General features: G+C 41.6%; 1 protein-coding gene across 2 annotated transcripts in view; it reads right to left on the reverse strand.

Moving 5' to 3' along the window:
* Positions 1-677: 677 nt before the first annotated feature.
* The window catches only part of LOC106599401 (tenascin-N), a 39,002-nt gene continuing 15,317 nt past the window's right edge, over positions 678-24,362 (reverse strand). Inside the window, exons 4-20 of one of the 2 annotated variants that reach the window (XM_082973375.1) lie at positions 22,666-22,929; positions 21,671-21,853; positions 21,294-21,383; positions 16,223-16,486; positions 14,668-14,931; positions 13,506-13,769; positions 12,250-12,513; positions 10,918-11,181; positions 9,743-10,006; positions 7,906-8,169; positions 7,411-7,541; positions 4,080-4,218; positions 3,653-3,804; positions 3,404-3,500; positions 3,010-3,174; positions 2,571-2,734; positions 678-1,461 (exon numbers count right to left, since the gene is read on the reverse strand). In XM_082973375.1, coding sequence (XP_082829501.1) covers positions 1,336-1,461; positions 2,571-2,734; positions 3,010-3,174; positions 3,404-3,500; positions 3,653-3,804; positions 4,080-4,218; positions 7,411-7,541; positions 7,906-8,169; positions 9,743-10,006; positions 10,918-11,181; positions 12,250-12,513; positions 13,506-13,769; positions 14,668-14,931; positions 16,223-16,486; positions 21,294-21,383; positions 21,671-21,853; positions 22,666-22,929 — 3,359 coding nt within the window. In that variant the 3' untranslated portion in view covers positions 678-1,335. The remainder of the gene's footprint in view (positions 1,462-2,570; positions 2,735-3,009; positions 3,175-3,403; positions 3,501-3,652; positions 3,805-4,079; positions 4,219-7,410; positions 7,542-7,905; positions 8,170-9,742; positions 10,007-10,917; positions 11,182-12,249; positions 12,514-13,505; positions 13,770-14,667; positions 14,932-16,222; positions 16,487-21,293; positions 21,384-21,670; positions 21,854-22,665; positions 22,930-24,362) is intronic. The other variant, XM_082973376.1, reaches the window with a different exon arrangement.

Genomic DNA, 24,362 nt, shown 5'->3' on the forward strand with positions numbered 1-24,362 from the left:
CGCATTTAACCCAACCCCTCTGAATCAGAGAGGTGCTGGGGGCTGTCTTAATCAATATCCACGTCATCGGCGCCTGGGGAACAGTGGGTGCCTTGCTCAGGGGCAGAACAACAGATTTTTACCTTGTCAGCTCGTAGAAAGTGTTTGTAGAATATGACTGGTGCGATGTCAGCTGATGCGACATCGGAGCCAATACTCTGGTTCCCTGTCTGAACTTGCTGCGCTTAATTTGTGGTAGATGATTCACGACTCAAGTGTAGGCTACCCTAGACTGTGTCTGACAAAGAGAAAACCATAGTTGTCAAATCAAAATTGAGATAAATGGGGACCATTTTCAAATATCCTGTATGAAGATCGGGTTAACCCTGCAGTTATGTCACAACGTGACATGAATGGTAAAAAGCAAAAGGAAACTGCAAATCTAACCATTTCTGCAAGTTTAACCTTTTTTCGGGGAAAGAGAACAACTGCACATGAAAAAATACTTATGAAATCAAATATATTCCACTTTGTTTCTCTTCTTAGAATTTGAGTGAGCATGTAGCATTCAAGTATGAATCAAATGTATTGATTAATCTCAAATGCATCTATTTGATAAACACTTTGCAAAGCCATGTCCCATTCAAAAAACAATCTCACTCACTGCAGGCATACTGTAGATGCTAGAGCTAAAAAGCAACTTTTTTGAAGGGACTTTATTTCTCTGAGAATGTGTGGCATGAATATAATACAACAACTACAATACACATTTGAAAATACAATCTTACAAGCACAGGGGCATATCATCCATTCTATTTCCTATGCAAGACATCTGAAATGTGATATCTAGCTAACTCAGAGTAGGCTGGGTAGGCAGGGGACCAAACCTTAGACGAGAGGGTCAGGGTCTATGCTATGTTATGAATATGAACAAGAGCGGTATAACTATCCTAAAAACATGGTGTCATTGGGTCATCTAGCTCAGGGATTCTCAAAGTGGGGTCCGCGGGGGGTCCGTGGCCAGATCAAAACAAAGTCAAACAATATACATTTTTTAAATTATGTTTAACATTCCTTCCCAGGGCCTGATACTTGGTTCGTCTGGCCATGCACTGCCGAAGTCATAGTAAAACTCCTTGAATGCTATTTTTATCTCACTCGAGTTGTGTTCTGATTATGAGGGGGTCCCTGATGAATTTGCTATCACAAAAGGGACCCCTATTCATAATAAAGACAGCCATGGGATACGTTACAGAAGGTAAGTTATACAGTAATCCTGTGATAGAGTTGAGGCTCTAGCTACTCTGCCTGGTTTGTAATGAGGATCCCATTTAATATTTTTGTTAGTCAGAGGGACTATTTTCTGGGAGCTGTTCTGCTGCTAAGCGACCTCCTCTTCCTGGCGGCGCCCACTGGCCGGATCTTCATCTCAGTGAAATCAAGAGACATCAGGTGGCCTTTCCATGGCTCCCAGTTCACACCCTGGTAGAGGTTAGAGAGACACATGATAACACATTAGATTACACAGTAAGGCAGTTTTTCATTCTGCTTCAGTCTTTAATAGGCCTACACTCAAAGTTGTTATCTAGAACCTAAAAGGGTTCTTTGGCTGTTCCAATAGGAGAATCCTTTTAAGAATCCTTTTTGCTTCCAGGTAGAACCCTTTTGAGTTCCATGTGGAACCCTTTGTAGGCCGGGGACCAAATTGTAATTACTTCGCTACTATGGCCTATTTATTGCCTACCTCCTCACGCCATTTGCACACACTGTATATAGACTTTCTTTTTTTCTATTGTGCTATTGACTGTACGCTTGTGTTGTTGTTTGTGTCGCACTGCTTTGCTCTATCTTGGCCAGCTCGCAGTTGTAAATGAGAACTTGTTCTCAACTGGCCTACCTGGTTAAATAAAGGTGAAATAAAAAATACAAAAATGGATGTTATAGGCATGATATAAATCCAGCCCCCGGTAAAGAGAGGCAAAGCCACACATTAGATTAGCCAGTCAGGCAGTTGTTTCATGATACTGACTGACACATGCTGATGAGCATTTTGGAACTATTTTAAAATCAACATTAGGTAAACGGATGGATTTATCCACTTTGTAAACTTCTATTAACTCTGTTTGTGTTGCCTACACCAAGACAGACACAGAATTATTAAACATGTTATTAAGAGAAACATGGTATAATGTGACAGGACAAAACTATACCCTCCCATTTTCTCCCAACATTCATCTTTGCAGAGACACACAAACAGTTCTTGTGAGACTTTCTGAGAGTGAAAGTTATCTATTAGCCCCTGCTATTTATAAGGCTTTTTGAGAAGAAAAAAAATTGTTCATAGATCTAGGACATAGCCATTTCAAACTAAGATTGGAAAGCCCCTACAGGACGCTCATGTGCAACCCCCATATATATTATTCTATTACTGCCATCTGCTGGAACAATCTCCCACTACATCCAAAAAACTAAAGAGCACACTTCAAGTTGCAAGCTCTAAACCCAACAATGCAGTAACCATTATCAATGTAGTACTACAAAACAATAACACATGAGAAATAAAAATAAGAAATAAGAACAACACTTCTTACCATGCTGTGTCTGTTGTCTCCGAATTTGCCGTTCAGGTTGGCAAGGTGACAGTTCTTGTACCACCAAGCACCACGATGAGTAAAGGCGCAGTTACCAAGAGCAATGTCATTGTCATTGTCAAAAGTAGAGAAAGGGCGACCTTGATGGTAGTTCATGGCATCACCTGGAAAACAATCATATACCATATTCATAGAATTATTGTATGCAATCCAAGTCAGAGAAGGCCAGCGGTAAAAGGCCCCTAAATGGCAGGTAGACTTCAAACTGGCAGCTTTTTTGTATTTTTAGCAAACCATTGTAAAAATGGAATTCAAGGTATTGTGCGATAATAGGTATGTTTGTTGGTTGGAGCATTGGGTTTGTGTAGTGTGTATGTGTAGAGTATTTACAAATGTATTCTTTAACAAATTATTAGAAAGATACAAAGAGCTGGTCCACCTGCTGTTCCTCTGTATTTGCCAATGGTCAGCTTGAACTTCTGCTTTGCTGGGGCTATCTTGAAGTTGTCATAGACAGCATAGGCCTTCTCTGAACCCACGCCCAGGTCCACTCGCAGCTCATACTGGGTAGGAGTATTAGTCAGCTCATAGATATTGTCCAGACCTATGGGTTAGAGGAGCAGAATTGTGATGATGATTTACATCATCATCATCATCGTGGTTGTCATCATCATTATCGTTGTGGTCATCATCATCATCAGAGCAGCAGCATCATCATCATCAGCATCAGCATCATCAGCATCATCAATTTCAATTCCATGAGAGGAACTCCTTGGGACATAACAGTCCTATTTAGATACAAGAGATTAAAAGGATGCCTTTACAGTACTAACCGAGCCAGAACTCATCAGTCATGTTCCCAAAGCCAGCCATGTACTGTCTCCAGCGCTTCATGAAGTCCATCTGTCCATTGTTGCGTCTTTGTAACACCTGTGGAGTGATATACCGTAGATCTCAGTCTCTGCTCACACACAAACTTGATTGACAGTTCATATTGATGAGTGTAATGTTCAATCTATCCTGACATGTTTTCTTTCAGCCATCAATAACATAAATCATAATGTACTTTAGCTTCACCGTACCACCCATCCACCGCCATCAGTGTCCATGTCACAGTACACTTCCATGGGCTTGGTGCGATCACTGTTGATATAAATCGTGTAGATTCCACTTGCCATGTTACCATTCGTCTTAATCTGAGTACAGTCCATGGGGAACGGGTACAACAAACCCACTGTTAAAGGTACAAGTACAATGATGTCAGTAAGCTTTCATTTTCGGGGGGGGGGGGAGTAATTGTGTTAACTCATTTACCCTGATAAAGCAGTAAACAAATTGACCAGAAAGTTGGCTGTCAGTGATATTTCACAAGTGACCAATTAAAAGATGAGAAAGGAATGAGACATTACTAATTACACTACATGAATAGCACAAGAGCTTAGTGAAATGCAAACGTCTCCACACTGATACGTGAATAAATCAGACTAGTTCATAGAGAGCACATCCTACCTGTTTTGAACGTGGTCTCTATCACTCTGCTCCTCTTTGCTCCTCTGTAAGCGAGGAGGGTAACAATATAGTTCTTTCCCATCTCCAGGCCTGACATGGCAAACCTGCTCTCTCCTGCCCTCAGCTTCTTCTCCAAAGTCTATTCAGAACACAGAGGAATTATAATCCTTGGCTGGGACAAAGAAGAGTCACTGACACAGAATTCAAGACCATTTATGTTGATTTTACACTATTTTGCCACTAGAGGTCAGGGGTATATACACACTGTTTATTTTTTTGCACAAGATGCACACCTTAAATAGGATCAGGCCCGGTGTTATGGACGGACCTTAGGGGGCCTGGTCTGCCCTACAGTACCTCCTTGCCTTTAAAATATAGATAATTTATTTGCCGGAGATGCGTGCCGACAGAAAGACACATCAATCTCAGATAAAAGATCTAAACGAGTGAAACAGCGCCGCTCTGTCTCATAAAAGGCGCTGCATGGTCAATCCTAAGTCTTCATTGGCCGTGCAGCATTCATGGTGATATGGCCTCTGCAGATGTCAGGTTATTCATACTTCTTGCGCTTCGCGGAGCAGCGCAGAGCTGTTGTTAAGTAAATTGTCATGGAAGTGAGTTTGTGTTTATACAGGACCTCCTGCGCTCACCTACCTTCAACCAATCATGTCAATGCAGAACTCTACACGGCACACCGCATTGTTACAAAATGTGGGAGACGCACAGCAATGCGGTGCACAGCTCAATTTGGCCTCTGCATGCCTCCGGAGGCTCCTCAATTGCTTCACACCCTCCATACGGAGCCTCTGACCACATTTAATGATCAAGCATAAATTGCCTTTTATGTGTAGACCATGTATCAAAAAGAGAATGGCATGTCATATTCTATTTCTGGCCAGACAACAACAGATACATGGGCTACATATAGTAAGACAGAGGGGTGCTGTTTCACTCGCTCGGATGCATTCTCCGGTGAGATACACTGAGTGTATTGGTTGAAAGAAATTGATAATAAAAAGATTGTGCGAGCTGTACAGTTAGATTTCGGTGCTGCCTTTGATATTATTGACCATAACCTGTTGTTCAGAAAACATATGTTTCATGGCTTTTCAAACTCTGCCATATAGTGGATTCAAAGCTATCTATCTATTAGAACTCAGAGGGTTTTCTTTAATGGAAGCCTCTCTAATGTCGAACAGGCAGAGTGTGGTGTACCGCAGGGCCCTCTACTCTTTTCCCTTTTTACCAATGACCTGCGACTGGCATTAAACAAATCCTGTGTGTCCATGTATGCTGATGACCCAACCCATAGTGACAAAAAATACCTTATTTACATAAGTATTCAGACCCTTTGCTATGAGTCTCGAAATTGAGCTGAGGTGCATCCTGTTTCAATTGACCATCCTTGAGATATTTCTACAACTTGATTGGAGTCCGCTGTGGTCAATTCAATTGATTGGACATGATTTGGAAAGGCACACAGTTGACAATGCATGTCAGCACAAAACATAGCCATGAGGTTGAAGGAATTGTCCATAGAGCTCTGAGGCAGGATTGTGTCGAGGCAGAGATCTGGGGAAGGGTACCAAAATATTTCTGCGGCATTGAAGGTCCCCAACAACACAGTGGCCTCCATCGTTCTTAAATGGAAGAAGTTCCTAGAGCTGGCCGCCTGGCCAAACTGAGCAGTCGGGGGAGAAGGGCCTTGGTCAGGGAGGTGACCAAGAACCCAGTCGGAAGCCACTCCTCAGTAAAAGGCACATGACAGCTCGCTTGGAGTTTGCCAAAAGGCACCTAAAGACTTTCAGAACAGGTCTGATGAAACCTGGCACCATTCCTATGGTGAAGCATGGTGGTGGCAGCATCATGCTGTGGGGATGTTTTTCAAAGGAAGGGACTGGAAGACTAGTCAGAATCAAGGAAAAGATGAATGGAGCAAAGTGCAGAGAATTCCTTAATGAAAACCCGCTCCAGAGCACTCAGGACCTCAGACTGGGGCGAAGGTTCACTTTCCAACAGGACAACGACCCTAAGCACAAAGCCAAGACAACGCAGGAGTGGCTTCGGGACATGTCTGAATGTCCTTGAGTGACCCAACCAGAGACCGGACTTGAACCTAGTCGAACATCTCTTATGAGATGAAGAGAACCTGATAGTGCTTGAGAGGATCTGCAGAAAAGAATGGGAGAAACTCCCCAAATTAGGTGTGCCAAGCTTGTAGCATCATAACCAAGATGACTCGAGGCTGCAATCGCTGCCAAAGGTGCTTCAACAAAATACTGAGTAAAAGATCTGAATACTTATGTAAATGTAATGTTTCAGTTGTTTTATTTAAAAAAAACTGGCGAAAATGTCTAAAAACCTGTGCTTGCGTTGTCATTATGAGGTATTTTGTGTAGATTGATGGGGGAAAAAACGATTTACTCAATTTTATTGATTTATTTAACCCAACAAACAAAAAAGTCAAGGGGTCTGAATACTTTCCGAAGGCACTGTACGTGTCAGCAACCACAGCTAATGAAGTCACTGAAACCCTTAACAAGGAGTTGCAGTCAGTTTTGGAATGGGTGGCCAGTAATAAACTGGTCCTGAACTTCTCTATAACTAAGAGCGTTGTATTTGGTACAAATTATTCCGTAAGTTCTAGACCTCAGCTGGATCTGGTAATGCATGGTGTGGCTGTTGAACAAGTTGAGGAGACTAAACTGTCATGGTTAAAACACATAGATTCAATGGTTGTACAGATGGGGAGAGGCATGTCCATTATAAAGAGATGCTCTGCTTTTCTGACACCACACTCCAAAAAGCATATCCTGCCGGCTCTAGTTTTGTCTTATCTTGATTATTGTCCAGCCACGTGATCAAGTGCTGCATGGAACTCCTATCTCATATTGCTCAAGTGAACAGTAAACATTGTTTAAAAAAACTGTTAAAGCAACACCTCACGGCTCAACGCCTCTCCCCTATTTGACCTAGATATTGTGTGTATTTATTGATATGTAGGTTATGTGTGCCGGTTTTTAAATGTATGTAGTTCTGTCCTTGAGCTGTTTTTGTCTATTGATGTTCTGTATTATGTCATTCTGTATTATGTTTCATGTTTTGTGTGGACTCCAGGAAGAGTAGCTGCTGCTTTCGCAACAGCTAATGGGGATCCTAATAAAATACCAAATACCAAAAGGATGAAAGTTCATTGTGATCGCCAATACTAAAAGGTAAAAAATATAACTGACAATGATACTAGATTTCTATAGCTATGTACAAATATCATAACATTGGATACATCACCGTTTACAACTACTAGAGGGTGAATTAGTGAGAATCAAAGTACCTTCAACGTGCCATCCTCAGCTCTGAATGTGAGGATGTAGCCATCGATTCTGGCTAAGGGAGCATTCCAGGTCAGGGTCGCAGCATCCAGCTTAACATCTGATGCTTTTAGGTTCTTAGGCGAATCAATTTCTATGAAGAGAAGATCCCAAAACGTAAGCAATTCAGTCAAATGAAAATGTGAATATGTTCAGTTGCAGTCATTGGACAGTTGAATAAGATTATGTATAATTTATCATGCCTTTCATTCCTCCATCTCTATTCTCCAATAAAGGTCACTGTATATGTCTCACATAATGAGCAGATCCTTGAACTGTTAGTCAGAGTTGACCAGAATTCCAGTAAGAGTGGAGGAACCTGCAGCTCCTCAACGATTATGCCTCCACAAGATAAGCTCCTGTTCAGTAATGACTACCTGCCTCATTGGACAATGAATGCGTGGAATTATCATGAAAAAACTTGGCTGTCGACTGGAGCCCCAGGGCAAATAGATAACCTGTCTCAGCTGGTGTGGAACTCTTCCTGCTGACCCGGGAGCCCTTGACAGCCCAGATGTAGACTGTGTAGATGACTCCAGGTCTCAGCCCAGTCAGCCTGTAGGAGCTGCTGTCTGCCCCCACAGGGATCTCCCCACTGGAGCCATCAGCAGAGCTGTAGCTGATCATGTAGCCGTCGATGTCCGCTAGAGGTCTGTCCCACGACACATCGGCTGTGTCCTCGGTCACTTCTCTGGTCAAGAGGTTAGTAGGAGCATCCAGATCTGGAGAATCATTGATATAAGGGTTAATGCTCTTCTGTGTCATGTCATGAAGTTTGTGACATTTAATTGATTTACTGTATCAAGACCTGCTGTACCTGAGAGAGCTGTAAATCACTCTCATTGTTATAGAGAGATTTTAAAGGGTCAGTTCACACACCAAAATCAAAGTTGGTCAGAGGTTTTCAGGCTTCATAAATGGTTGAATATTGATATATAAGTCCATGTGCCTTGTCATCTGTTGTTTAGATCTAGCCATGTGCCCTCATCCCAAATCCCAAAAGACAGCAAAATATAGGCACTATCTTAAATTATGAATTTAGACACCTATTTTCTTATCCATTCATTTGGGATTTAGGCATGACGTTGGACATGAACAAATACTACAGTTTACTATAGAATACTACATTATATACTATGGAATTCTGTAGTAAACTGTAGTATGCTGTTGTATATTATACTACACAATGTAGTATCCCTTGGTCATGTGTAGTACTTCTGATATCATTTTGTACAATAATATAGTAAATACTACAGTATACTACACGCCGCAAAACTACAGTAAAGACTATAGTAATGTCAATAAAACACTACAGTCTGCAAAAACACTAAAGTAATTAATATAGTATTACACGACTTTGACTTTGGCCTAACAACACCCGTGGCAATATGTCCTCCAAACACCGGCTTCTCTGGCATTATCACTTAAATATTATACTACAGTATTTCATTTGCATATACCCTGCACATTCCACTCCCCGAAATCACAATTTGTGCCACCCATAAGTGACAAACCTACATGACAAGTATAGATCATATATTGTGTTCCCTATAGGTTAAAAAAAGGAGCAGAAGCTCTGAACTGTCTGTTCGGACCTCAGTCCTATCTACCTACCGGTTATGGAAAACTTGAACAAAGACGACTCATGAACATCTCTACAGTGTGTTGGGATTTAGGCATGTAGTTGGACATGAACAAATATTACAGTTTGCTATAGAAAACTACAGTACATACTATAGAATTATGTAGTATACTGCGGTATACCATACGACACAATGTGGTATCCCTCGGTTATGTATGGTACTTGCTATATCATTTTGTAGAATAATATAGTATATACTACAGTATACTAGACCGCAAAACTACAGTAAATACTTCAGTAATGTCAATAAAACACTACAGCCTGCAAAAACACTAAAGTAATAACTATAGTATTACTCAACTTCGACTTGGGCCAACAACACCTGTTCCAATATATCCTCCAAACACCGGCTTCTCAGGCATTGTCAATTAAATATTATACTACAGTATTTCATTTGCAAATACCCTGCCCATTCACATATCACGATTTGTGCCACCCATAAGTGAGAAGCCTACATGACAAGTATAGACCATATATTGTGTTACCTACAGGTCATAAAAAGGAGCAGAAACTCTGAACTATCCGTTCAGACCTCAGTCCTACCTACCTACAGGTTATGGAAAACTTGAACAAAGACAAATCCTAAACTAAGATCTCTATAGTGTGTGGGATCTCACTCCTCACACTCAAAAAGTATGAAACTAGTTAGTGACCTGTCTCAGCTGGTGTGGAGCTCTTCCTGCTGACCCGGGAGCCCTTGACAGCCCAGATGTAGGCTGTGTAGATGACTCCAGGCCTCAGCCCAGTCAGCCTGTAGGAGCTGCTGTCTGCCCCCACAGGGATCTCCCCACTGGAGCCCTCAGCAGAGCTGTAACTGATCATGTAGCCGTCGATGTCCGCTAGAGGTCTGTCCCACGACACATCGGCTGTGTCCTCTGTCACTTCTCTGGTCAAGAGGTTAGTAGGAGCATCCAGATCTGGAGAACCATTGATATAAGGGTTAATGCTATTCTGTGTCATGTCATAAAGTTTGTGACATTTAATTGATTTACTGTATCAAGACCTGCTGTACCTGAGAGAGCTGTAAATCACTCTCATTATATAAGAGAGACTTTAAAGGGACAGTCTACACACCAAAATCAAAGTTTGTCAGAGGTTTTCAGGCCTCATAAATGGTCGAATATTGATATAAGTCCATGTGCCTTGCCATCAGATGTGCAGATCTACTGTACCCATGTGCCCTCGTCCCAAATCCCGAAAGAATGCAAAATATAGGCACTATCTTAAATTATGAATTTAGACAGTTATTTTCTTTTCCATTCATTTGGGATTTAGGCACATAGTTGAACATGAACAAATACTACAGTTTACTATAGAATACTACATTACTTACTATAGATTTCTGTAGTATACTTTAGTATATTGTACTACACAATGTAGTATCCCTCGGTCATGAGTGGTACTTACTATATAATTCTGTAGTATATTGTAGAATAATATAGTAAATACAACAGTATATTACAGACTGCAAAACTACAGTAAACACTACAGTAATGTCAATAAAACACTACACTCCGCAAAAACACTAAAGTAATTAATATAGTATATTAAACTACTGTATTTCATTTGCAAATACTTTGCCCGTTCCAGTCCCCCATATCACAATTTGTGCCACCCATAAGTGACAAACCAACATGACAAGTATAGACCATATATTGTGTTCCCTACAGGTTATAAAAAGGAGCAGAAGCTCTGAACTGTCCGTTCAGACCTCAGTCCTACCTACCTACAGGTTATGGAAAACTTGAACAAAGATGACTCATGAACATCTCTACAGTGTGTGGGATCTCACCCCTCACACTCAAAAAGTATGAAACTAGTTAGTGACCTGTCTCAGCTGGTGTGGAGCTCTTCCTGCTGACCCGGGAGCCCTTGACAGCCCAGATGTAGGCTGTGTAGATGACTCCAGGCCTCAGCCCAGTCAGCCTGTAGGAGCTGCTGTCTGCCCCCACAGGGATCTCCCCACTGGAGCCCTCAGCAGAGCTGTAACTGATCATGTAGCCGTCGATGTCCGCTAGAGGTCTGTCCCACGACACATCGGCTGTGTCCTCTGTCACTTCTCTGGTCAAGAGGTTAGTAGGAGCATCCAGATCTGGAGAACCATTGATATAAGGGTTAATGCTATTCTGTGTCATGTCATGAAGTTTGTGACGTTTAATTGATTTACTGTATCAAGACCTGCTGTACCTGAGAGAGCTGTAAATCACTCTCATTATATAAGAGAGACTTTAAAGGGACAGTCTACACACGAAAATCAAAGTTTGTCAGAGGTTTTCAGGCCTCATAAATGGTTGAATATTGATATAAGTCCATGTGCCTTGCCATCTGTTGTGCAGATCTACTGTACCCATGTGCCCTCATCTCAAATCCCGAAATAATGTAAAATATAGGCACTATCTTAAATTATGAATTTAGACAGTTATTTTCTTTTCCATTAATTTGGGATTTAGGCACATAGTTGAACATGAACAAATACTACAGTTTACTATAGAATACTACATACTATGGAATACTACATCCCAAATCCCGAAATAATGTAAAATATAGGCACTATCTTAAATTATGAATTTAGACAGTTATTTTCTTTTCCATTCATTTGGGATTTAGGCACATAGTTGAACATGAACAAATACTACAGTTTACTATAGAATACTACATTACTTACTATAGAAATCTGTAGTATACATTAGTATATTGTACTACACAATGTAGTATCCCTCGGTCATGAGTGGTACTTACTATATAATTCTGTAGTATATTGTAGAATAATATAGTAAATACAACAGTATATTACAGACTGCAAAACTACAGTAAACACTACAGTAATGTCAATAAAACACTACACTCCGCAAAAACACTAAAGTAATTAATATAGTATATTAAACTACTGTATTTCATTTGCAAATACTTTGCCCGTTCCAGTCCCCCATATCACAATTTGTGCCACCCATAAGTGACAAACCTACATGACAAGTATAGATTATATATTGTGTTCCCTACAGGTTATAAAAAGGAGCAGAAGCTCTGAACTGTCCGTTCAGACCTCAGTCCTACCTACCTACAGGTTATGGAAAACTTGAACAAAGATGACTCATGAACATCTCTGCAGTGTGTGGGATCTCACCCCTCACACTCAAAAAGTATGAAACTTGTCAGTGACCTGTCTCAGCTGGTGTGGAGCTCTTCCTGCTGACCCGGGAGCCCTTGACAGCCCAGATGTAGACTGTGTAGATGACTCCAGGCCTCAGCCCAGTCAGCCTGTAGGAGCTGCTGTCTGCCCCCACAGGGATCTCCCCACTGGAGCCCTCAGCAGAGCTGTAACTGATCATGTAGCCGTCGATGTCCGCTAGAGGTCTGTCCCACGACACATCGGCTGTGTCCTCTGTCACTTCTCTGGTCAAGAGGTTAGTAGGAGCATCCAGATCTGGAGAACCATTGATATAAGGGTTAATGCTATTCTGTGTCATGTCATGAAGTTTGTGATGTTTAATTGATTTACTGTATCAAGACCTGCTGTACCTGAGAGAGCTGTAAATCACTCTCATTGTATAAGAGAGACTTTAAAGGGACAGTCTACACACCAGAATCAAAGTTTGTCAGAGGTTTTCAGGCCTCATAAATGGTCTAATATTGATATAAGTCCATGTGCCTTGCCATCTGTTGTGTAGATCTACTTTACCCATGTGCCCTCATCCCAAATCCCAAAAGAATGCAAAATATAGGCACTATCTTAAATTATGAATTTAGACAGTTATTTTCTTTTCCATTAATTTTGTATTTAGGCATGTATTTGGACATGATCAAATACTACAGTTTACTATAGAATACTACATTACTTACTATGGAATTCTGTAGTAAACTGTAAAATACTGTAGTATATTATACTACACAATGTAGTATCCTTGGTCATGTGTAGTACTTACTATATAATTTCGTAGATTAATATAGTAAATAATACAGCGTACTACACACCACAAAACTACAGTAAATACTACAGTAATGTCAATAAAACACTACAGTCCGCAAAAACACTAAAGTAATTAATATAGTATTACTCGACTTCGACTTTGGCCTACCAACACCCGTGGCAATATATCCTCCAAACATCGGCTTCTCTGGCATTATAACTTAAATATTATACTACAGTATTTCATTTGCATATACCCTGCACATTCCACTCCCCCATATCACAATTTGTGCCACCCATAAGTGACAAACCTACATGACAAGTATAGATTATATATTGTGTTCCCTACAGGTTATAAAAAGGAGCAGAAGCTCTGAACTGTCCGTTCAGACCTCAGTCCAACCTACCTACAGGTTATGGAAAACTTGAACAAAGACGACTCATGAACATCTCTACAGTGTGTGGGATCTCACTCCTCACACTCAAAAAGTATGAAACTTGTTAGTGACCTGTCTCAGCTGGTGTGGAGCTCTTCCTGCTGACCCGGGAGCCCTTGACAGCCCAGATGTAGACTGTGTAGATGACTCCAGGCCTCAGCCCAGTCAGCCTGTAGGAGCTGCTGTCTGCCCCCACAGGGATCTCCCCACTGGAGCCCTCAGCAGAGCTGTAGCTGATCATGTAGCCGTCGATGTCCGCTAGAGGTCTGTCCCACGACACATCGGCTGTGTCCTCGGTCACTTCTCTGGTCAAGAGGTTAGTAGGAGCATCCAGATCTGGAGAGCCATTAGTAAATGGGTTAATATCATATTAGTGTTCCATGCTGTTATTTTCTTCCCTCTATGAGAAATAAAGTTATGTTGCACATTTTCACAAGAACAAAAAATAAGGACTTTTGTGACAGGGAAAATATTTCTCTAGTAATGATTTGTTAAGAAGTATCACAAGTATTTTGCATACAATTTACAGTCTTATATTGAGGAATTATTCTCCAAAATCAGATTTTGTCTTGTGTTTTCAGACATCAAAAGTGGTCTTCTGTTGAGATAAGTTCCCATCCCAGGCCATCAGTTTTGTAGTTCTAGCTATATGCCAAAACTCTAAATGACTAGGAAAGATAAGCACCATGTACTTTCCAGCTTTGCAGTGCTTATCTTTTCTATTAATTTGGGGTTAAGGAATTTAACTAGCTGGATCTACGCAACCAATGGCGTGGGATGTGGACTCATTCTTTTTATGTCTAAAAAACATCTGACAAACCTAAATTTTGGAGTGGAATGTCCCTTTATGTATAACATATTATATGAAAATATAATTATCTGTGATGGTCAGTTGAGGTATGACTAAGGACAAGTGAAACAAGTTTGAGTGATAATTTGTTGTGGTACACACTCCTTTTTATAGTCCCAGATCTATTACAAATGTGTCCTATTCTAAGTAACAGCCATGTCCACCACAGGAGGTTGGTGACACCTTAATTGGGGAGGACAGGCTTGTGGTAATGGCTGGAGCGGAATCACTGCAATGGTATCAAATACACCAAACATGATTTCCATGTGTTTGATGCCACTCTATTCACTCCACTCCAGACATTATTACAAGCCGTCCTCCCCTCAGCAGCCCCCTGTGACATCCACATGGTTGACCCTTTAAAGTATAAGACAAGTTAGTGACCTGTCTCAGCTGGTGTGGAGCTCTTCCTGCTGACCCGGGAGCCCTTGACAGCCCAGATGTAGACTGTGTAGATGACTCCAGGCCTCAGCCCAGTCAGCCTGTAGGAGCTGCTGTCTGCCCCCACAGGGATCTCCCCACTGGAGCCATCAGCAGAGCTGTAACTGATCACATAGCCGTCGATTTCAGCCTGGACTTTTTCCCATGTTACTGTCGTTGTGTCCTCTGTCACTTCTCTGGTCAACAGGTTAGCAGGAGCATCCAGAGCTGAAAAGGTATCAGTATAAGTAGGTACATTAGTTTCAGTACATACTATGTAAGTATCAGGCACTAAAGGCTATATGTGTTCAGGATTATGTTACTTTCTTTATTTTCCAAAGTAAAACCAACGCGTGTCGGCTTTTGGCCTTCGCCAATACATTTTCAAGACATTTTTAAATGAAATATCAGTGTCCATTTTAGACTCAATTTAGCCTCTTGTTTGAGAGCAGAAAGCTTCCCACAGTCCGGTATCACAGTTAATTTACGTTCACTGATCCAGAAATCCTACCCTGCCCCAACCTACCCCTAACCAGTCAGCAGAGGAAACAGGGGGAGCGCTGCCTGCCGACGGGGCCATGCTTGTATTTCACCCCTCTTGGATGTTTGTATCCATGTGGAATCCCGTTGTTTGACTTATGGGACAGGTTAGTGTACTATGTCTGTTTCAGTCGTTTTCTCACTGAAACAGGTGTCCATAACAAGGCAGCTATAGGCTTCCAATAACACAATGTCCCACACCAACAGTCCCTGAAGGCCAGACAACGCCACATCACCAACAACCTAATGTAGCATATTGTTCACTTTGGGTATCAATGGACTTGTGGGGGAGAAAACATACATCGATTTGGAAGGTACAGTAGCACTGGGTGATGATATTTATGCGATGTGAGAGCCAAGAGGACATTTACTACACAGTGCTTTTCTATGGTCTGTATTTCCTGACGGCAGGCATCAGCTGGTATTGCACTTGAGAATTAAATGAGAAAAAAAAAAACACTTGCTAGTTCTCTTTGAGTTAAATCTCCTTTGTTGTCGCCAAAATATTCTCACAAACATTTTCCACAATGCTAGGCTATGCTAAACTCATGTCAAAAGAAGTATCTACCCTAATTACTTAAAATAGCTTCCCAGTACAGGTCTGAGTGAGAGTGTCCCCCTTGGCAAAGATGTGAGGAAGAGAAATATGCACAAAAGATCGGAGGGTGAAAGTCTGCCTAACAGTTGTTTTTTTTTACCATGTTGCCATTGTGTAAAGTACATCCTTTAAAAAGTGAAAATACAGCCCGAAGAACTATCCACAATAGCCCAAAAGAAAACGATTGTCAAAGGACCTACAGAAAGCATAGGATGAGAAGATCTCTCCCATTCATCCATAAGCCATCAGGATCAAAACATAAAGACAGACGTCACTTAAGACTATTTCTAGAACGGAAACAAAAACAATGTGATCACTATTAAATAATTGTATTTTTTAATTATTATGCTATCAGAGTCAGACATGAGGTTAACAGTTTACCTGTCTCAGCTTCTGTGGAGCTCTTCCTGCTGACCCGGGAGCCCTTGACAGCCCAGATGTAGACTGTGTAGATGACTCCAGGCCTCAGCCCAGTCAGCCTGTAGGAGCTGCTGTCTGCCCCCACAGGGATCTCCCCACTGGAGCCATCAGCAGAGCTGTAGCTGATCACGTAGCCGTCGATTTCTGCTTGTACCTTCTGCCATTCCACGGTAGCAGTGTCCTCTGTCACTTCTTTGGTCAAGAGGTTAGTAGGAGTGTCAAGATCTGTTGATATAATGAGGATGGAGGCAGACGATATGCTGTGTGAAGCATAATTATTTTCTATAAGGACACTCAGATGGTTTATAAAACATTATTGAAGCATTCACTTTTTTCAAGTCGGTCAATCAAATGCGGAAAAATGTAATCTTATGGGCAGACAGAGGTCCTAGTAGCAGGCTGGAAGAGGAACACAGACAGGCTCTCTCTCTCTCTGTGAGGAAACAGGAGGAGGTCAGTGGGCTTAAGGTATGAGAGGACAGAGAAGAAATATGGTGGATGTGAGCACACTGACAGGGGTGATCCAGACCGGAGCACAGAGCAGAGCAGGATGAGTTAGGGGAATGGGGTTGCAGTTATATGGTGGTCGCTGGAGTAAGGAAAGCGAGAGAGAGAGAGAGAGAGAGAGAGAGAGAGAGAGAGAGAGAGAGAGAGAGAGAGAGAGAGAGAGAGAGAGAGTGAGAAAACATGTAGAAGAAATCATCATTGGGCTATTCCTCCGTGGCTCCGCCAAGGTCAGCTCTATGTCACCGCACTATCCGCATCATGAAAACTGATTAATGATGCATCCAAAGACAAAGTTCTGGGAATGGGAGCCACGTATAGGGTTTCGCTGTTGTCTTTTTGCCACTGTATGTGGGTACATTGCTCGTCAAGCTCAAAGAGATTAGTCGCAAGAAAATGCCAACAAGTTAACAAAGTAGCAGTAGACTTTGAGAAAAGCATGTGTACAGGGTATGAGTTAAGCCTTGTCTCTGTTGTCCCAAGCTGAGACCTTCATTTCCCTGCAAAAGGGAGCACTTGTCAGAAACATCTTTCTTACTTATCAAACAAAAATGCAGACAGAAACACATGCCACAGCTTTATCATCCTCTCCAATGCATGGTTGCTCATGCTTGAACAGATCAGCACTTTGGTAGGTGTTTTATTTCCGTGGGAGAGGCTGAAGACAGTCTGGCGAGGCCGTGGCGTGGCGTATGACGGATTGGGTTAGCTCAAGGTTCTGCCGCCACAGTGGCTGAGTGGGAGACTACAAAACACTGGTTGTGGTTTACCATGTGGAAAACAGCTATTCCATCATAGGCCTCCTTACAGGCCTTACCGCCTGGGGAGCGAGCTGCATTTACACGCTAGCCTTACTTAAACGGACAGTGACGGCAGAAAGTTGAGTGCTCGAGGAGCCCAAGGGAGAGCTGTGTCAGAAGGTAGGGCCGGACGATACCAGTATCGCAATATTTTTTCCATGGCAAAAATGAAAACCCGAAGCAGATCAAACTCTTTGGTGTGTAACATATTGGGTGGTATACTGTAGCTTGAAAAATAAATACATGTGAATCTGGATGACAACATAATTATGTTTGTTTCCTACATTAGGGCTGTTTTCGTAAAGAAGTTAAATCCGCTTCGTGTTTTGTTTCCTTGCCACGATACTAACGACTATCGCGATACTTGTATCGTCCCGGCCCTATCGGAAGGGTGCAATTTTTCTAAACAGCAGTGTACGTGGTTATGTATGTATAGACCTAAAGTCCACCCACACTGAAATTAGCAGCTCAAAACTATTTCTGAAGAGGTTTATTAGGAGAAGAAGAGATTAGTAACTTCAGCACCTCAGAATAACTCTGAAGAATAAGGACTAAGGGCGCCAGAGTCCGCCTCCGCCTACTGTATGTACCAACTGCAGCCCGGCTGTACTCCACAGCTCCACAGGACCTTCGAGTCCAGGGACCATATAACATGAAGGCTAAACACATTCCCTGGCTTTCACCTAGCTATGCAGCTGCTTCTGGTTATACGGCCGCTCCTGTGTAAACTTGATTGAATCTGATTAGGTAACACCAGCAGACTACTATTTTGTGTTTATGAGCCTTACAATCCTCTGGCAGGTCTCTATGACAGGTAATGATTCAATCGATTTTGGCTTGTTCAAATGCTGTAATAGTTCACTGTAATTCATGTCTCCTTACTGCGCCCTGGCAAACGTGTCAAGGTCTAGCACCGTACTCCGCTGTTTCATTGTCTATGAAAAAAGGATTCATGATGACCACACAGTAGAAGAGAGAGCCCTTTGTAGCCATTGAATAAAATGGCATGATAGTATTTGCATACTTAAAATGCATGCACGCATGACTGTAAGTTGCTTTGGATAAAAGCGTCTGATAAATGGCATATAAATGTATATATATATATATATATAAAATGCACTCTAGCTGCAATTTTCATAGTAAATAAATACTGAGTCTGTCCTGAAAGAGAGAGGTATTGAAAAGCCCTTTTCCTCTCTTGTAGTAAGTGGAGGACCGGCCACTTGTCTGAGAGAACATTCTGTAATGTATAACTTGCTGAGAGGAGAGGAAAATGCTCCTCTAATTGAGGCTTCCATACTGTAATGTGAGCTGTCAGGGGTGGCCCCGCAGGATACAGTTTCATACTCTGTACAGTTAGTAGGAGGCTCATACATTCACAGACAGTCACAGACATAACAGACTGTCTCTTTGTGAATGCTATTATGTTCGTTTTTTCCTATTTTTCTTTTACGTGTGTGACTTTATCGCTCTGAGGAGAACAAACTGTGCAGTAGCAGTAATAGGTGACCTGGCCCACACACTCATCTTGAACTAATTTTATGCCTATCTAAGGGAATTACAAAATCACTATAAGCCTTACGTGCAACTTCTCACGGGAAGGTTTAGGACAAGCCACTGTGAATCATGTGAAGATTAGCTCTGTAGGGGAAACACGTGTGAGATCATGGAAGCCACCTGACAACCATCAAACGGGAGCGCTACAAGAGTTAAGTCCAAATTAAAACCATTAAATGTCGCCTGAGAGTTGAGAAAACAAAGCATCGTCAGTGTAACGAGACAGGGAGCTCTTCTTTTTGAACTACTACATCACCCTAACAAAAGGAGCAGGCCAAGTTGCCATTGTAGACCAGTCAGTCAGTCAACTAGGAGGCAAGTAACAGGTTGGATATGACCAGCTGTAGAAGTGAATATCCTTAATGAATTTGTCCTCAAACAACTCAACAGAATCCTTGTGAAGTCCAAATAAGGGATTCCCATGTTAATATTTCTCAAAGGACCAGATGGCTTAGGTAAACCCTGGACTATTCTCAGTTTAAGGCTCAGATCATTGGTGACAATATCGAACTGTTACACAATGTGTTCTAGTACCATTTTAGTCATTTAGCAAGCACACTTATCCAGATTGACTTACTGTATAGAGTGCATATATATTCCTACTTGTCCCCCATGGGTGTCAAACCCACAACCCTGGCACTGCAAGCACCATGCTCTACCAACTGAGCCACATGAGATTATTTCTTAGGTAGATCAGCTTTTTTAAATATATTTTCCTTGATTATTTTCCCCTAACCCTAATTGGAGTAAAATAATAGACAACAACACTTAGGTTTCTACTTCCAGTTTATATATACTATATATATTTTACGGACACAATGTATTTTACAATAGTTATTTTTTGTTTGTTTTTAATCCCATCCTTCAGCTTCCATCAACCCCTCCCATCTATCTCTGAAGACCATCCAGTGCCATATATTTTTATCTGTGCTGTTTCACAAAAGTTCTGAACCTATATACGTTTTACGGACACAGTATATTTTACATGAGTTATCTTGTTGTTTTTAATCCCACCCTTCAGCTCCGCTCATCCCCTCCCATCTATCTCTTAACACCATCCATCTTTTATTTCAATTTGCCAAAAATGTGTCAACTGTGCTGTGATGTTTCACATAAGTTCTGAACCTTTCTATTCTCATAGTTTCAACAGATTGTAAATTAAAGATAAACGTTTTTGCTAAAAGTATTATTATATTATTGATCGATTGACGATGACTTTTCAGATCACCCAGCAGTGCTATCTGCAGAGTTAGCTCCAGGTAAATGTTACAATTCTTCAGTCATTCCTGGACCTGCGACCAAAAAGCTACATATGGACAGTACCAAAACAAATGATCTAATGATTCTGTATCTTTGCAGCAAAATCTGCAGAGCTGGGATGGTTGTATCCCCCATATTTATAACATTCAATTGGTTGCAAGAATTGTGTATAATATATGTATTTTAAAATTTTACGTTTTTAATCTGGCGTTGTTTTGTGTGTCAGTTCATAAACCATGTGCCATGGAGTCGGTACAAGGAAAATCTCTTCCTAACTATTTTACAATCTATATGGCACAGCTGTCAATTTTTTGGTCTAAATTAAACTGGTATACTTTTTTATTTATCACAATTTTCTTTAACCAATTTTGGTCTTTAATGCAGGGCCAACAGACAAGTTCCTTACTTTTTCCCCCTTCCACTTGCCTCTTACATTTTTGCGCTAACCACTCTTACCTCAATTATTAGAACCTGTCCAGATTATTTGACTGTAATTTCTGACCCATAGTCACTAGCCATAATTATTAGTATTCCTGACCACAGTCATTATTCTATTATCATTGTCTGTTATAGTAAGACCTAATATCAGGGTACAGCACTGTATGTCATCATTCCATGCTTTATAGCGCATTCTGTGCCTGTCCACTGTTCCCACAGTAGAGTTGGGAATGATTTAGAGTTAGACTATGGTCTAATGGGCTACAGAGGGTGGTTACAGCTGGCTGATGTTGGATATGGTATCCATGTCCCAAATGGCACCCTATTCCCTATGATGTGCACTTGTTTCTGACCAGGGCCCATAGGGATATTCTATACATGAAACAGGGTGCCATTTGGGACACTGCCATAGTGTCTCCTCACTCCCTGAAACCCCCAGATATCCTGTGTTGTCTAGAATCAGCAGCATTCACCTGTGACCCCGGTGACGAAGGAGGCTTTCCCCTCAATGGTGCCTTTGATGCCTTGCACTGTGATGAGGTACTCAGTGCCAGGTTGCAGTCCTGTATAACACACACAGAGAAAGTAAGCTGCAAAACCTCACAGTGGTTCAAGGTTCTTAATCTACCACAATACATTTGAACACTATTCAATGATTATAGCCATTTATGTACATAGCAAACAAACTTGATTATCTGTGAATGCTCAAAGGGTTATGAGTGTCCTGCTCAAGTGAGGGGAGGTGGAGAACATTAAAACAGACGGTTACACAGGAAACAGTTTTAAAATATGACGTACTATTCTATTTAACAATATTCCAGACAGTGTTCTCCTTGTTTAAATGACGTACCTACGATGGTGTTGGTGGTCCTGGCCTCTGCACTCATAGGTACGATCTGCTCCTCCTCCTGCCCGTCAGGGTTAGCATGGGTCAGTCTGAAGTGGTCCAGAGGTGCTGCAGGGTTCTGCCAGTCCACCTGGATAGAGTCCTCAGTCTGGCCCAATACCCGGATACCATCAATACCAGACACCACTGCGTAGGGTCAACATGGTCTCATTAGAATATGTCAAAATAGTGACATTTAACCATTGTATTTATACATCACCGAAGCTGACAATCATTCATGTCACAATAATGATCTATTAGTTATATGGTTGGATTGGGGACAAGTTATAAGACAGGCCGAGTAGGGTACCAAAGACTGTCATAACTGAAGTACAGAACCACAGCATGTTTCCTGTGAGGCTCTTCCTATACGTGATCTTGCATACGAGCCCATTAAAGGACAGGAAAAACTAATTAAATACCAGAAAGGGGCTGACTAATGTCCTTTAAATGTTCTTTCTCAGGGGGAAAAAAGATTTAAACCATTTGGAAGGGATAATGTTTTGAAGTTAAAGCGTCTTGTGTGGCTAGAGTCTTCGTCATAGCCAGATGAGCAGGCCTTTTCTCATGCCCAGAGAGGAATGTCATGCACTGAGATGTTTCCCACAGCCCAAAGCTCTGTGCTCAGTTCCTGTGTTCGCCACATCTGTGAACTAGCCTCATTTCCATAAAATGTGTCCACGGCTTAATTTCCTTGTAATTAGGCTGCCTAGTGTAATTACCTTTAACCTAATGGTAAACAAACTATCACTAAGGGAATAGTTTAGTACAAACAGACTTCAGGGTTATTTGGGTCAACTGTACATACGGTACACAGTGAATTATATGTGATGACAGAAAATTAAATTGGCATTCAGAACCACTTACAACAAACGAAAGCAGCTGCACTTGTGAGAGAAAAGGACAAAGTACAAATCAATGCTGTGAGAAACATACTGTGGTTCACTTCACATCCTTACCTGTGGTCGCCTCTATCCTGTCTCCCTCGCTCTGGATCTCCTTGATGACCGCGTACACCTGCACTATGTAGGTGACCCCCGGCCTAAGACCGGTGATCAGGTAGGAGGTCTCTGTGTTGGGAACGGTGACCCGCTCCAGCTCTGCATCGTTGCCCTCAGGGTGCCAGGTCAAGACATAGTACTCTGCTGCTCTCACCGCCTGCCACTCTACCAGTAGCGAGACATCAGTCACCCTGACCAGATGCAGGCCGTTAGGGCCAAACACTAAGGGGGGAACAGAGGTATGGTTGGTTAAGGGACAGTTCAAAACTCTGTTACTCACTATGTTATTTAGATGAATTCGAGGGGTAATCCCAACCAGGATAAACCTGGTGGCCTGTCAGTTCAAAACGTCAGCTGTTATGCCAAGAGATCAAACCCTCTTGAAGAGATCAGAAGCTATTGTATTAAGGTCGCTATGTTATTGCTTTCTCTCTTTTTCACTCTTTTCACACTTCACTCGATGTTACTCTGACAGAAATAACATATCTGATTTAAGGAAAATATATTTTTTTTACTTTTAGTGGTTTTTCAAAAACCTAAGATGGAAATTGGTGAAAGGATATTGCTTTTCTGTGGTTACAGTGTTATCTCTAGCCAGGATCCATCAATTAAGATGGTGGAAAATATGGTCTGGCAAATCAGAGACTATAGGGGGACTTTTCAATAACATGAAAGTGAGCCCAGGAGACGGCCAGTCAGCAGTGTACGGAGCAAACTTTCCACGCCAAGATATTCCTGCGGGTACAGGGAAATGCACAGGCGACCATAGGTGGTGAATTTGAGGAATTCATGCGCAGAAAAAGCGTAACTGTACATTGGGGGAAAATATGAAATGGGTATTCAGGAGACCACATTTACCAGGAAAGAATGCACAGCAGGTTTGGACATTGTTCCACATGATGAAGGCAGGAAGCTTTCTCTTCAGCAGGAGCCTTTTCATAAAGTGGCAGTTATTATGCCTGTTCCTGACATTTTCTACAGCCACTGCCAGTAACAATTTTGCACTTAAATAATATTTCAGTACGGCCAATGGGACGAATAAATTAACATCTAGAGATTTGTAAAAAGCTAAAGGAAGGGAAATGTGTGTCATGACTGATTGTTATGGGGGAAGCATACTGTGTTTTGAAGAAAATTAATATCCTAACAGAAATTATGTTTGGACTTCATAAAGAAGGGAAGCATAAATCTACAGTGGCAGGTTCTGAACCAAGGAAAAATCTGTTTGGTGTTAAAAACTGTAAATAGGCTTTTCATCAAGTGGGCTGAACGTGTGCTGCCCAGTGTTCTCTGTTTCATAATTAATACGGGAAACAAGTGGGAAGCTGTTTCCATGTTGTGCTGTGACCATACATCATTACATTGCAAATAATATTCAAGACCACCCGTTTGAGAATGTAATGTGATTCTGAAATGTGATGCAAAAATGTGAATGAACAAGACTGCTTGTAACTGCCATTTGTCTGTGTGAGTGATCCCACTTTTCAGTGATTCATATAAGGTCCTGTTTTTACTGAGTCTGCCATGGTGGAAAGAGCATTATGGGCCAACTCAGGAGGTGTACATGGAAAGCAGACCAAATCCACATGCAGCATCTGTACGGCTATGATCTTGTGTTTAGAAATCCACAGAAATCCACCAAGGTCTTTTGTGGG

This window comes from Salmo salar, chromosome 03, assembly GCF_965601325.2.
Source record: "Salmo salar chromosome 03, fSalSal1, whole genome shotgun sequence".
NCBI lineage: Eukaryota > Metazoa > Chordata > Actinopteri > Salmoniformes > Salmonidae > Salmo > Salmo salar.